The sequence below is a fragment of the Pipistrellus hanaki genome, assembly GCF_964339955.1.
Source record: "Pipistrellus hanaki genome assembly, chromosome: 5".
NCBI classification, from domain to species: Eukaryota; Metazoa; Chordata; class Mammalia; order Chiroptera; family Vespertilionidae; genus Pipistrellus; species Pipistrellus hanaki.
In genome coordinates this window covers 87,064,525-87,077,158 of record NC_140507.1, presented here as the reverse complement: position 1 = coordinate 87,077,158, position 12,634 = coordinate 87,064,525, and the positions used below count along the sequence as shown (strand labels likewise).

Below are 12,634 nucleotides of genomic sequence, written 5' to 3'. Positions count from 1 at the left end.
TTGCGGGCATATCCCCGGTAGGGGGTGTGCAAGAGGCAGCTGATCGATGACTCTCTCTCATCGATGTTTCTAACTCTCTATCTCTCTCCCTTCCTCTCTGTACAAAATCAATAGAATATATTTAAAAAAATAAAAATAAAAAAAATAAAATAAAATACTATGCCCTAATTCCTTTAAAAGTAAATAAGATAAACACAACCTAACATTACAATATTATTGAGGGGAACTTCAGGTAAAATGGCAATATACTTCTCAAATCTTTTCTTTTCAACATAATTGCCATTTTAATAGTAAATTTGGTTTTTCAGATAAAATTTGTCAGGATGAAAAACATTTATTTTCACTATTTTGCTCAGAGGTCTTATCAGAAATGAACCCTGGATATTGTCAAATGGTTTTTCTACTGAGATGAACATAAGACTTTTCAGTCTTACTGTGTTAAAATGGTGAGTGACACATTGTTTTTAAAATACTAAACCATCTTCGCATCAAGGGTTACATCTCATTTAATCACAATGTGTTCTTTTTACATATTCTTACGTTTATGAAGATATCAGACTATACTTTTCTTATGTCTGATTATGGTATCCTATAATGCTGACAATAATGAATTGGGAAGTATTCCCAAGGGATGAGAACCGCTGCTGTAGAGCCTAAGACCATTGGAAAACACAGATATTTATATTACGATTCATTAACAGTAGCAAAATTACAGTTATGAAGTAAGTGTATAGAAGAGTGCATGTAGAATTAGTACTATATTTTCCATATATGTTTGATAGAATTCATTAGTAAAATCATCTGGACATACAGTTTTCTTTGTGAGGTTTAACTATAACTTAAATGTCTTTAGTTGATATAGTGTTTTTCAAGAAATGTGTCTAGTTTATCTAAGTTGTTGAATTTACTGGCATAACGTTTCCGGGATAGCCATTATCCTTTTAATATGTTAGCACATATAGTTATAATACCTCTCACATTCGTAACTCTGGTAACTTGAGTAATCTCGCTTTTCCCTGAAGAGTCTGATTAGAAGTTTACTAACACTATTATTTTAAAGCAGTACCTTTTTAAAAATATATATATATTTTATTGATTTTTTACGCAGAGGAAGAGAGAGGGGAGAGAGAGTTAGAAACATCGATGAGAGAGAATCATCTATCAGCTACCTCTTGTACACCCCTACTGTTACACCCGCAACCAAGTTACATGTCCCTGACAGGAATCAAACCTGGACCTTTCAGTCTACAGGCTGACACTCTTATCAACTGAGCCAAACCAGTTTTGGCAAGCACTATCTTTTGATTTCAATCATTTTTTTCTATTGTTTGTATTTTCTATTCCACTGATTTCTGCATTTATCTTTATTACTTCCTTTCTTCTGCTCACTTCGCTTTAATTTTTCTTTTTCTAATTTCTTAAAAGAAGTCAAGATTAGTGAGAATCTCTTATTTTGAAATACAAGTTTAATTTTTAAAAATTTCCTCTAAGCACTGCTTTAGCAGCATTCCATACATTTGTGCTGTCCTTTTAAAGTGGTTTATGATTTATAGTATGCATCTTTAACTTATACCACTTTGTGCACAGCCTAAGAACTCTTCCCAGTCTTTATGCCATGTTATTTTTATTGTATATTTATTTACATAGGTTATAAAGCAAACAATAGACTGTTGTTACTCTTACTCTGAATGATTGCCTTTTAGAGATTAAGAGGAGGAAACAGTCTGTTGCCTACATAGTTAGCATTTTAGCGCCCTTCTGCTTTGCTAAATGCAGATTTCCATCTGGAACCATTTTCCTTTTGACTAAGTAACCTCTTTGAACATTTCTTACAATGCTAAACTGCTGTAGTAATAAATTATTACAGCTTTCACATGTCTGCAAAAGCCTTTAATTTTTTTTTTTTTAATACTCACCCAAGGATGTTTCTCATTGATCTGAGAGAGGGAGGAGAGAAAGAGAAAGATCGATCGGTTGCCTCATGCCTAATGAGGGATCGAATACCCAAATTGGATATGTGTCTGACTGGGAATTGAACCCACAACCCTTTGGTGCACAGGATGATGCTCTAAGCATTGAGCTCCTGGCCAAGGATAATTCACCTTTGTATTGATGAAAGGGAAGTCTCACTGGATATAGAATTCTAGGTGACAGAATTTTTTTTTTCCTGAGTATACACGTTGCAATGTCTTCTCTTCTTCTTTATGTCATATGTCTGTTTTCCCATACTGTTTTTTAGGCCATTTATCCTTGATCTTAAACCATGATGTACTTTACTTCAGATTTCACATGCTGAAAATTGACTGAACTTTATAAGATCTATGGGTTTATCATTTTATCACATTGGGAAATTTCCCAGCCATAATTTTTCAAATATATTTTTCTGTTCCTGCTGGTCTCTTCTCTACTTTGGGGTGTCTAATTATACAAATATCATACCACCTGAAGTTTTCCCAGCTTGCAGATTGCCTGCTTCTTGTTCAGTCTTTTTTTGTTTGTTTGTTTCATTGTGAATAACTTCTTGCCATATCTTCAATTTCACTAATCTTTTATCATAATGGAGCATCTTGTCCTATATATCTATCGATTTTTAATTAAATGTCAGACACTGAATTTAATGTCATTTAGTACTGCATAGCATTGTTACGTTGTTTTTTTTTTTAAATGTTTTAAATTCTTTATTGTTTAAAGTATTACATATAATATTACATATGTCACCTTTTCCCTTCATTGACCACTACCTGGCCACCCCCACCTAAAGCACATGCCCTCACCCCCCCTAGTGTATATGCCCCAACTCCATCTTCTCAACTCATGAGACAGCCAGATTCCACTGAGGTAAACCCACCCTGTGATGGTGCCTAGAAATTCAGCCCAGGCAGGAGTTGGGCTTCTCATAAGCTCATCTCATTTGTTACTCCCCTTCAAAGATTACTATCCTGGGCTGCCTGATGTTAAATTTCTGAGAACCACTGCTCTGTGTATTGTCTCCAGTCTTTTAGTTGTTTTCCATAGGAGTAAAATTAGGTCCCTCTAATCCCATAGTAGTCGAAAGCAAAATATGTTAAAGTATAATAGCAGGAGAAAGAATGAATGATGGTCCCAATATAAAAATAGGTAAGGAAGCCCTGGCTGGTGTGGCTCAGTTGGTTGGAACATCACACCAGGTACTAGAAGACTGCAGGTTTGATCCCTGATCAGACATGAAAAGAAAGCAACGGATCGATGTCTCTCTCACATTGATGTTTCTCTCTGTCTCTGTCCCTTCCTTCCTCTCTCTCTAAATCAATAAAATTAAATAAATGTTTTAAATAAAATTTTAAAAATATATAGGTAAGGAAGATTAATGGGCAGTTCTCAAGAGAAGAAATTCAAAGGGCCTATACACATGTGAAAAATGTTCAAATCTCACTAATAAACAAAAAATTTCAAGTCAACTTTTTCGCCTATGAATCTATTTTAAATAAGTCCGTATAATTAACCCTTTGCACTCCGAACCATTCTGGACACTGGCTACCAGCTACTCGACGCTACTTTGCGGCGGAAACGTGCGTTGAATTTACTCAATTCCCCGTAATCACTAATAAACTGCAATGTCCCCCCTGAGAGGGGACATCCGAGTGATATGCTAGAATTCCGATGTCCCCTGAGAGGGGACAGCGGAGTGCAAAGGGTTAATATTCAGGATTTGCAAAGGTATATATTTATCTTGCAGTGAATCCAAATTTGTACATACTTTCTGATGGAAATTTATCAATATTCATCAAAAAGTTCATATACATTCATGTTCTTTTTTAAAAAATATTTTTATTGATTGCAGAGAGAAAGGGAGAGAGAAAGATAGAAACATCAATGAGAGAGAGAATCATCTATCGGCTGCCTCCTGCACTCCCCACTCTGGGGACCAAGCCCTCAACCCAGGCATGTGCCGTGACTGGGAATCAAACTGTGACCTCCTGGTTCATAGGCTGATGTTCAACCATTGAGCCATGCCAGCTGAGCAAACATTCATACTCTTTAGCTCAATAATTCCACCTGTAAATATTCACTTCAGGAGAACAGTTTGTCTCTACAATGCACCAATTCTAAGTCTGCTGCTCTTTCACATTTTAACACCCCTGAAATCTGCGTATAATAGTCCCCCTAGTCCACAGAGGGATAGGTTTAAAGACCCCCAGTGGATGCCTGAAACCGCGGGGTAATACTGAACACTACATATACTACGCTAAAGTTTAATTTATAAATTAGGCATAGTGAGAGATTAACAATAATAACTAATAATAATATGACAGTTATAATAAAACACTGCAATACAAGTTATTTAAACGTGGTCTCTCTCAAGAGATCTTACTGTACTGTACTCACCCCTCTCTCTTCCTGTAATGATGTGAGATGATGCAATGCCTATGTGATGAGATGAAATGAGGTACTCAGAATGGCATGCAATTTAAAACTTATGAATTGTTGAATTCTGGAATTTTCCATTTAACATTTCAGACTGTAGTTGCCCATGGGTAATTGAAACCAGTTTGGGGATAGGGGGCCACTGCACATGATACAGATGATGGTGTGTCACAGTTTAACGTTCAGCATTTTTTCTTAATGACACATAAAATATATAATCCATAGCACTTAGGTTCTATTAAATATACAATGAGTCACAGAAGTGCTGCTTTTAATAGGAGAAATCTGGTAATAATCTACCTAGAAAAATATATGAATTTGTACTATGACACGTCATTTAGTCCATTTCATGATTTCAAAGCATAATTACTGCTCATGCGAAATAGGTGAGGTCTGATGAAAATATAAACAACAACAACTTTGTTCCACATTTTTCACACTTACAAGATTCTCCCCCCTGTCATCAAAATTTGGTTGAGGCAACTTCGAGGGAGCTGGTGATTGCTCAAGTGGCAAGGAATTGACGGTATTTAAATCCTTTTTACGAACAGGTGTTTCTCCTTTACGCAATGGAGTATTTGCTGGCAAAGATTCATCAAATACTTCAGGGCTTAGGTCCTCTCCAAAAGTAACTCTCTTCCTCTTCCTCATATTTATAGAGGCGGGTACCTTATAATTTTCTTGACCTTCTATAAATAATAAATAGAAATGTATTAAAAAGGCAAGCTCATTTTCTTATCTAAAAGGTGTATCCCTATGAGTTATTCTTTGTATAACAATTTGTAAAGAAAAATTTCAAAATGAAAAAGATAAGTAGTATTTCTAATTAAATTACAGTAATAGATTTTAAAGTAAAATTTGAAGTTTCCAAAATTGGAATATCAAGTTTCATCATCAAACAAAAATGGATCGATGAAATGGATGGATCAAGTCTTAGACCATCCAAAGAGATTCCATTTCTCCCAACTTTCTTTCAGTTCCTTATAATTTTAGAAGCTTCAAGGTGCATTAGCAAGTCATTGAAAATACCATACCTTCTATCAGATTTTTTATAACAAGACAATAATATCCTTGGGCTTCAAAATACATGAATTTCTTACCTGCTTTTTGTTCCTTGCAACAGTTTACAAGAGTTGAGATTAAGTTCGGACGAGTCCCATTATCACAGAGGTTGTTACAATGCTCCTAAACAAAATGAACATCAGTGAATTTTACATAAACATGCACAGTCATTCAAAATAGCAACTGAATTTTTGTTGCCAGGAGTAGTAACTATAGTATTGCAGATTACCTTTACTTTCAAATTTGTTCTAGCTAAACCATCATAATATTAGCCACAAAGAAAAAACAGGTTGCTTAGATATAACTTTAGTAAATAGTATTTTAGGCCAAAATCAAAGAATGGAAATCCGTAACTTGAGCTAAATTCAGTTTTAATCTGGCAAGCGAAGTTAAGCAAATGGTGAGTGGCCAGATTTGACAGTGTACTACAGATGGTGTCAGATGAGGCAGATTATTAATGGCCTGAGGTATAAGAATTGCACTAAAACAGGAAAAGAAGAAATGAAGTGATATACTACGTTATTCTGTCTTTTAAACATGTGAACCACACCTTCTGTAAGTGCATAAATCTCCCATCTGCATTAATATCTTCTTGAGTTAGAAATAAGGAAAGAGGACAGTATTTGTCCCTCTGTGCTTTTCCAAAGGAAGATTATGGAGCAGGCAAATGAGTGAGGATGGAACAGTATGAACGCTGAAGAACAAGATGGGACAAGACTAACTCCAGGGAGGGCCCTGGAGCAGAGCAGGAGAGCCAGAGCTGGGGGCTGGGTAATAGTCATCCAAATCGCCATCTGCTTGTCCAGTCTCACCCAAACCCGACCAGCTCTTGTTCTCTGCAACTAGTCTTTTTCCCCAGCACACCCATTCCAACAGCAGCACCAGCTCTAAAATATTGTACAATCCTGCCCCAAACAAGCCTCCTTGACCAACTGTCTCCTAAGTCATTTCATTTTCCTAATTCACAGATCAATATTTGTGAATTAAGGGACCTCATAAAACAAAGTTCATGTTAACTTTTAGACTGACATAAACTTTTAATTAAAACCAAAAAGTTAGCAAAAAACTTCAACTGTAGAAACCTCCCAATTTTGGGCAGCTTGATGTTTGCTATATAACACTGTTAGCCAATAAGTTATACGAACAATTAAGATAGTAAGTCTCTTTGAGGATGAAACAAACAAGATATGAATGAGCAGTGCTGTACAGAGACTTAAATCAGATCTTAACCAGGAAAATTGTTAAAACATTTTAAATTATAACTGGATACCTATCCATGTAGATAGAAGGTAGTCTAGTTCATTTTAGCTGTAAAAACAGTTTGTAGATATAATTGTATTTAAAATGCCTACAGGTTGGAAAAACAACAACACAAAACTGTACCTCTCATTTGCCAGGCACTGGTGCTAATTTTACATTATTTTCCCACTTAATGTTCAGTTTACTTTTGTAAGGTAGTTTCTAATATTATCCTTTTTATAGATAAAACAGTAGAGTACAAAAAGGCTAAGTAGCTGAAACCAGTTTGGCTCAATGGATAGAGCGTCGGCTTGGGGACTGAAGGGTCCCGGGTTCGATTCCGGTCAAGGGCATGTACCTTGGTTGCGGGCATATCCCCAGTAGGGGATGTGCAAGAGGCAGCTGATCGATGACTCTCTCTCATCGATGTTTCTGGCTCTCTATCTCTCTCCCTTCCTCTCTGTACAAAATCAATAAAATATATTAAAAAAAAAAGAAAAAAAAAAAGGCTAAGTAATTTACCCAGCTCTTAAACCCGAGTCTGGATTTGACATGAGACACTTTGACTCCAGACCAATCCTCTCATCCTCTCACAGCATGGACAGTCCATCATGGATGCCAACGTCACGTTTGTCTGGGTTCATTGAACCTCGAGCTTCAGTTTATGTAAAACGGGGCTAAAACCTTTCTTAGAGGACTGAGGCTACATGTACATAACACATGCCAGAAGTCTAGAAAATACTCAATAAATGCCAGCTAGTTCCCTTCAACCTACTGGGCTGAGAAAGGTGCATGCCTGTAAAAGAGGTATATCCAAGACCAAATAGTTTGGATGAAAATAATAAACTCATTAGTAACATTAAGAACTGTGAAACACTCATAAAATACAATCTACCTATATAAATTCTATATGCTATATTCCGTATGAGTCCTTTTTAAAAAGAACAAAAACAAATAAACTTCACAGTGATACAAGTGATTAAAAGGAAGGGGGAAAGAGAGAAAGACCTTTCCTTTTCATCCAGTATGACATTTAGCATTTCAGAGGATTGCCTTGAACTAAATGACTTCTCATTCCATTTGCTTTAGGAAACGGTGCTCTGCACTTACCTGCAGGCTTTCTACACACAGCTTCACGGGGGGTTTCTTCAGCACAGAACGGAGGGCGGAGGTCTCAGAGGGCGGGATGTCCCTCTTGCACAGGGGAGTAACCAGTGGCCCCATGTTAGGAGCTGAGCCTGTTAGCTTGTCAAGTGAAACAGCATCACCTGATCCTTTGTCCTCTACTCGGTCAACAACCTTGATTCCTTCAAAGTAAACATGTAAGCATGAGAGGTGGAAGACGCCCGGATCCTTTTTGTTCTACACCAAAAATATGCATTTTGCATGCAGTGAAAAAATTTAACCCCAATAGGTCCTGCTTAGGGATTAATATTTAGCATTTGGAAACAGAAAAAGACAGAGAAGTGGCACTAGTCACAGCTTTTAATTCCAATCTGACTATTAAGGGTAAAGTTAATAAGGAGTTTTGGCTCCCATGGAAATCTAAGCAGGTATCCACGAACCAGCTATTAACTGTTAGTGCCTCTACTCATGACACCTATCTCCTGTACCATAAAACTAACCTGAGCTAAACCATGAATAATAGACCATTTTACTGCTGGAGCCAGAGGCATTTCACCATGTAAGGCTGGTCGGAGGGAGAGGACGGAATGCTGAGGAGAAAGATTATAAAGTAAAAACAACTAACATACCACATGTGCCCTCAAACAAAGCAAAGCTCCCCACTGCAAATTCTTTCTCACAAGAAAGCACTGCCTTGAGGAGATCTAAGATGGCAGTGTAGGTAAACATCTAAAATGCTGCCGTGTAAAACAATTTCAAAACTACAACTAAAAGACAAAATGTCTATCACCCAGAACCACGGGAAAGATGGCTGAGTGGAAGTTCTACAACTAGATGAAAAGAGAAAAGAGCATTCAGGGCACAAGCGCTGAAAAACTGAAGTATGGAGGCACACGAGCAGCATGGGCAGGCAGTGGATCCCGGCTGGCGGCAGGTGTTGCTTTCTTCAACCTGAAGAGAGACAAGCTCCCAATCTCTCTGAAATCCAGTTTCTGGGGAGAAGCTGGACTGTCTGCCATTGGGTCAGAAAGTGAGGGTGCATTGCTTGCAGAGCTGCACACAAGAATAATTGCTGCGCTGATCGCCAAGACATGGGGATGCAGTCAGAGAGGCAGAATGGCTCACTGGCAGCCGTGGCTGTTTACCATGCCCCAGCCTAGTGAGGCCCTGAGACTCCGCCCCGCACAATCTACAAACACACCCAAGCTCCAAGCAGTGGCTTTTGCATATGAATGGCCTTCTCTATTGTAGTATAACCTAGCAAACTTGCAACCCTGTGCATACAGCTCCAAAGCTTCCAAGCTCCAAGCAGGGAGGAGAGGACTGTGGTTCTCCCTGTAGCTCCTGCAGGGTGGCCTCAGACAGTAGCTGAACTGCACCCCATTGGAGATCCAGAAGCCAGTGTACCTAGTGGTCAGTGTGAGACACCAGATTTCAACTCCTCACATCCATAAGTGACACATTCAGGAGACGGACTCAGTGAGCACCAAAGCCCCACTGAAACAAGGCCTGCACCCTAACCGTGTCTCCAGCACAGCAGTTCTTCCATTATAGACACAGCGGGTCCTCACAGCCAATTGGCCTGGAGGTCAATTCCTCCCAGTGTACCAACAGCAATCAAGGCTTTGCATTCAGCCCACAAAGGGGTGTACCAAGAGCAACCACCTCGGGTAATTGGGGAAGCTGAGCTACTGGCCCATATAGGTCACTGACCACACAAAGCCACTCCAACACAGGAAGGCAGCCAAAATGCGGAGACACAGAAACATGTCACGAATGGGAGAGATGGAGGAAAGTAAACTACTGGACGACACAGAGTTCAGAACCACATTTATAAGGTTATTCAAAAATCTTCTAAAGCCGAGACCGGTTTGGCTCAATGGATAGAGCGTCAACTTGGGGACTGAAGAGTCCCGGGTTCAATTCCGGTCAAGGGCATGTACCTTGGTTGCGGGCATATCCCCAGTGGGGGGTGTGCAAGGGGCAGCTGATCGATGACTCTCTCTCATCGATGTTTCTAACTCTCTATCTTTCTCCCTTCCTCTCTGTACAAAATCAATAAAATATATATATATATATATTTTTTAAATCTTCTAAAAACCACTCGGAAACTTGAAGAGACCTCTGAGGAACTTAGTGAGACCTTCAAGGACCTTAATGAGAATGCCAAAAATGATGAACAAAACAAATCCAGAGACAGAAACATGGATCAGACCATCAAATCTCAGAGGGAAGGTAGGGAGGGGAGGTAAGGATAAGGAGGAGAGATCAACCAAAGGACTTGTATGCATGCATATAAGCCTAACCAATGGACACAGACAACAGGGAGGTGAGGGCATGAGTTGGGGGGTTAGGGGTAGTAATGGGGGAAATAACACATATATAACATCTTAATCAATAAAGAAATTTTAAAAAATAAAAAATAAAAAAAAAAATGGGCAGAGGACCCGAATAGACATTTCTCCAAAGACATACAAATGGCCAAGCAAAATATGAAAAGATGCTCAAATTCACTAATTAACAGACATGCAAATTAAAACCATGCTGAGCTATCACCTCACACCTGGTCAAAATGGCTATAATAAAAAAATCAATAATAACAAATGCTGACATGGAGAAAAGAAAACACTAGTTCACTGCTGGTGGGAATGCAAATGGTGCAGCCACTATGAAAAATAGTATGGAATGTAATGTCCTCAAAAACTTAAAAATGGAACTTCTGTTTGACCTAGAGATTGCATTTCTTGGAATATAACCTAAAAATCCCAAAACACCAATCAGAAAAAATATATGCACCCCTATGTTCACAGCAGCATTATTTATAATAGCTAAGATTTAGAAACAGCCCAAATGCCCATCAGTAGATGAATGAATAAATCAGCTGTGGATATTTACACAATGGAATACAATACAGATATAAAAAAGAAGGCTCTCTTACCCTTTGGGACAGCATGGATGGACATGGAGACTATTACATAAGTAAAATAAGTCCATCTAAGAATTAAATATCACATGATCTCACTTATTTGTGGAATCTAATGAAGTGACCAACAAAATAAGACTCGAGCCTTAACCATTTTGGCTCAGTGGATAGAGCGTCGGCCTGCGGACTACAGGGTCCCAGGTTCGATTCCGGTCAAGGGCATGTATCTTGGTTGCGGGCACATCTCCAGTAGGAGGTGTGCAAGAGGCAGCTGATTGATGTTTCTCTCTGATCGATGTTTCTGGCTCTCTCTCCATCTCCCTTCCTCTCTGTAAAAAATCAGTAAAATATATTTTTTTAAAAACCAAAATAGAATCAAAGTTGTTTTAGTTTTCCCAAATTTCAGCATGTAGGTACACCAATTATAGATGTCTATTGAACAAATACTGCAATGGGTGAAGTGGCACGCATACTAAGGAAAAATTAAATACTTACCAGCTGAAGCCTCTGTGAACTCAGGAAGTGGAACAGATTCTTCAACTAAACATCCAGACTGTGTTATACCCGGTTCAAAAAGTTTCTTGGGGGGACAAAAAGTGCACACAAAAAAAGTACTAAATCTTATTAATTACAGAATTATGATATATTCTTAAAGGTTTGAGTAAACATTGCAGATTACCTAGAAATATAATGTTAAACCAATCAATCAATCAATGAGGCAATTTTATCACTTTAATTATCTGATCTCAAAAATATAGGAAGGAGAATCTAACTAAAAACAGAATATTCATTCTGAATGTATTCCCTAGGCATTTTTGGTACATTATCTGAAGTCTAGAAATTATGCTAACTACATTCATTAAAGAAAAAATTCTCCGAAAAACAGAAAATGTCATATAATTATTAGTCAAACAACAAAAGTATCAACAAAGTTTTGATAAGAAACAATTATTATCCGTTCTGTCAGATGATGATTTCATATTAGCTAGAATAAGGTAGAGGGAGTAGAGATTCTAAGCAACTCTGAATGAAACCTATTGGACCCTGAAGAAACTTTAACTGACTATCCAACACTTATACCAGTCTAAATGAAATCATTAGGACATGTACCATATCAATGTGACAGAGAAGGTAGAGAAAAAGGTTTCAATTCTAATGGTTAGGTGTCTCTTCTCACTGAAGAAATGGGAACCTGCTGTTCAAACCAAAAGTAACAGTACGAAACAGGAAGTCATGAGAGAACTAGCTCCTTGTTTACATTTGAGTGAAGGTCAATAGTATTATTTAATTCAGGTTGGTCTTTTGATAATCTTGACAGACTTAAGTTATCAGCAACAAAAATCCTTAGTTTCTTGAGACAAGTGAGCAGAGCAAAGGAGCAACTGCTAAATAGTAATTATTAAACCAGTCAGAGCGTGTACTCTCCCTGCCAAAAGCATGCCCTGCGCCTTTCTCTTCAGCCTCTTCTTCCCCCACAAGCACTCATTCCTAAACTCTAAGGGACTCCAAGCAACTTGTAACCAGAGAGCAATGGGCAGCATCCAGGACTAGTTCCCTGGCCCTGTGACCAAGGACCCCTTTTCTCTGCACCTTAGTAGCCAAAGCAGCCCGCATGGGCTCATTTCCCCACCTAGGCCCTCACCTGCTGTTGCTTCTGTCCTAGGCCCTTCCTTGTTTCTCTGTACCCAGCTTTAATAAACGTCCTCTCAAAATCCCTTGGATGGTACTGTGAAATCTTCCCTGCATGAGGTCAAGACCCACACACTACCCACAGGTCCTAGGCAGACCTGCTCAGGGTCAGGTCCCATTTCTGTTAACACCAATATCACCCCAATAAATTCAATTTAAAAATAAATAAAATCATTCTTTGCAAAACAAACA

At 38.4% G+C, this 12,634-nt stretch overlaps 1 protein-coding gene across 4 annotated transcripts in view; it reads right to left on the bottom strand.

Moving 5' to 3' along the window:
- CDCA2 (cell division cycle associated 2) overlaps window positions 1–12,634 on the bottom strand; it is a 58,403-nt gene that overhangs the window by 23,325 nt on the left and 22,444 nt on the right. For 3 of the 4 annotated variants that reach the window (XM_084884801.1, XM_084884803.1, XM_084884802.1), the window contains 5 exons: window positions 11,249–11,333; window positions 7,816–8,012; window positions 5,505–5,589; window positions 4,849–5,093; window positions 4,366–4,404 (listed from right to left, as the gene is read on the bottom strand). In XM_084884801.1, coding sequence (XP_084740927.1) covers window positions 4,366–4,404; window positions 4,849–5,093; window positions 5,505–5,589; window positions 7,816–8,012; window positions 11,249–11,333 — 651 coding nt within the window. The remainder of the gene's footprint in view (window positions 1–4,365; window positions 4,405–4,848; window positions 5,094–5,504; window positions 5,590–7,815; window positions 8,013–11,248; window positions 11,334–12,634) is intronic. The other variant, XM_084884804.1, reaches the window with a different exon arrangement.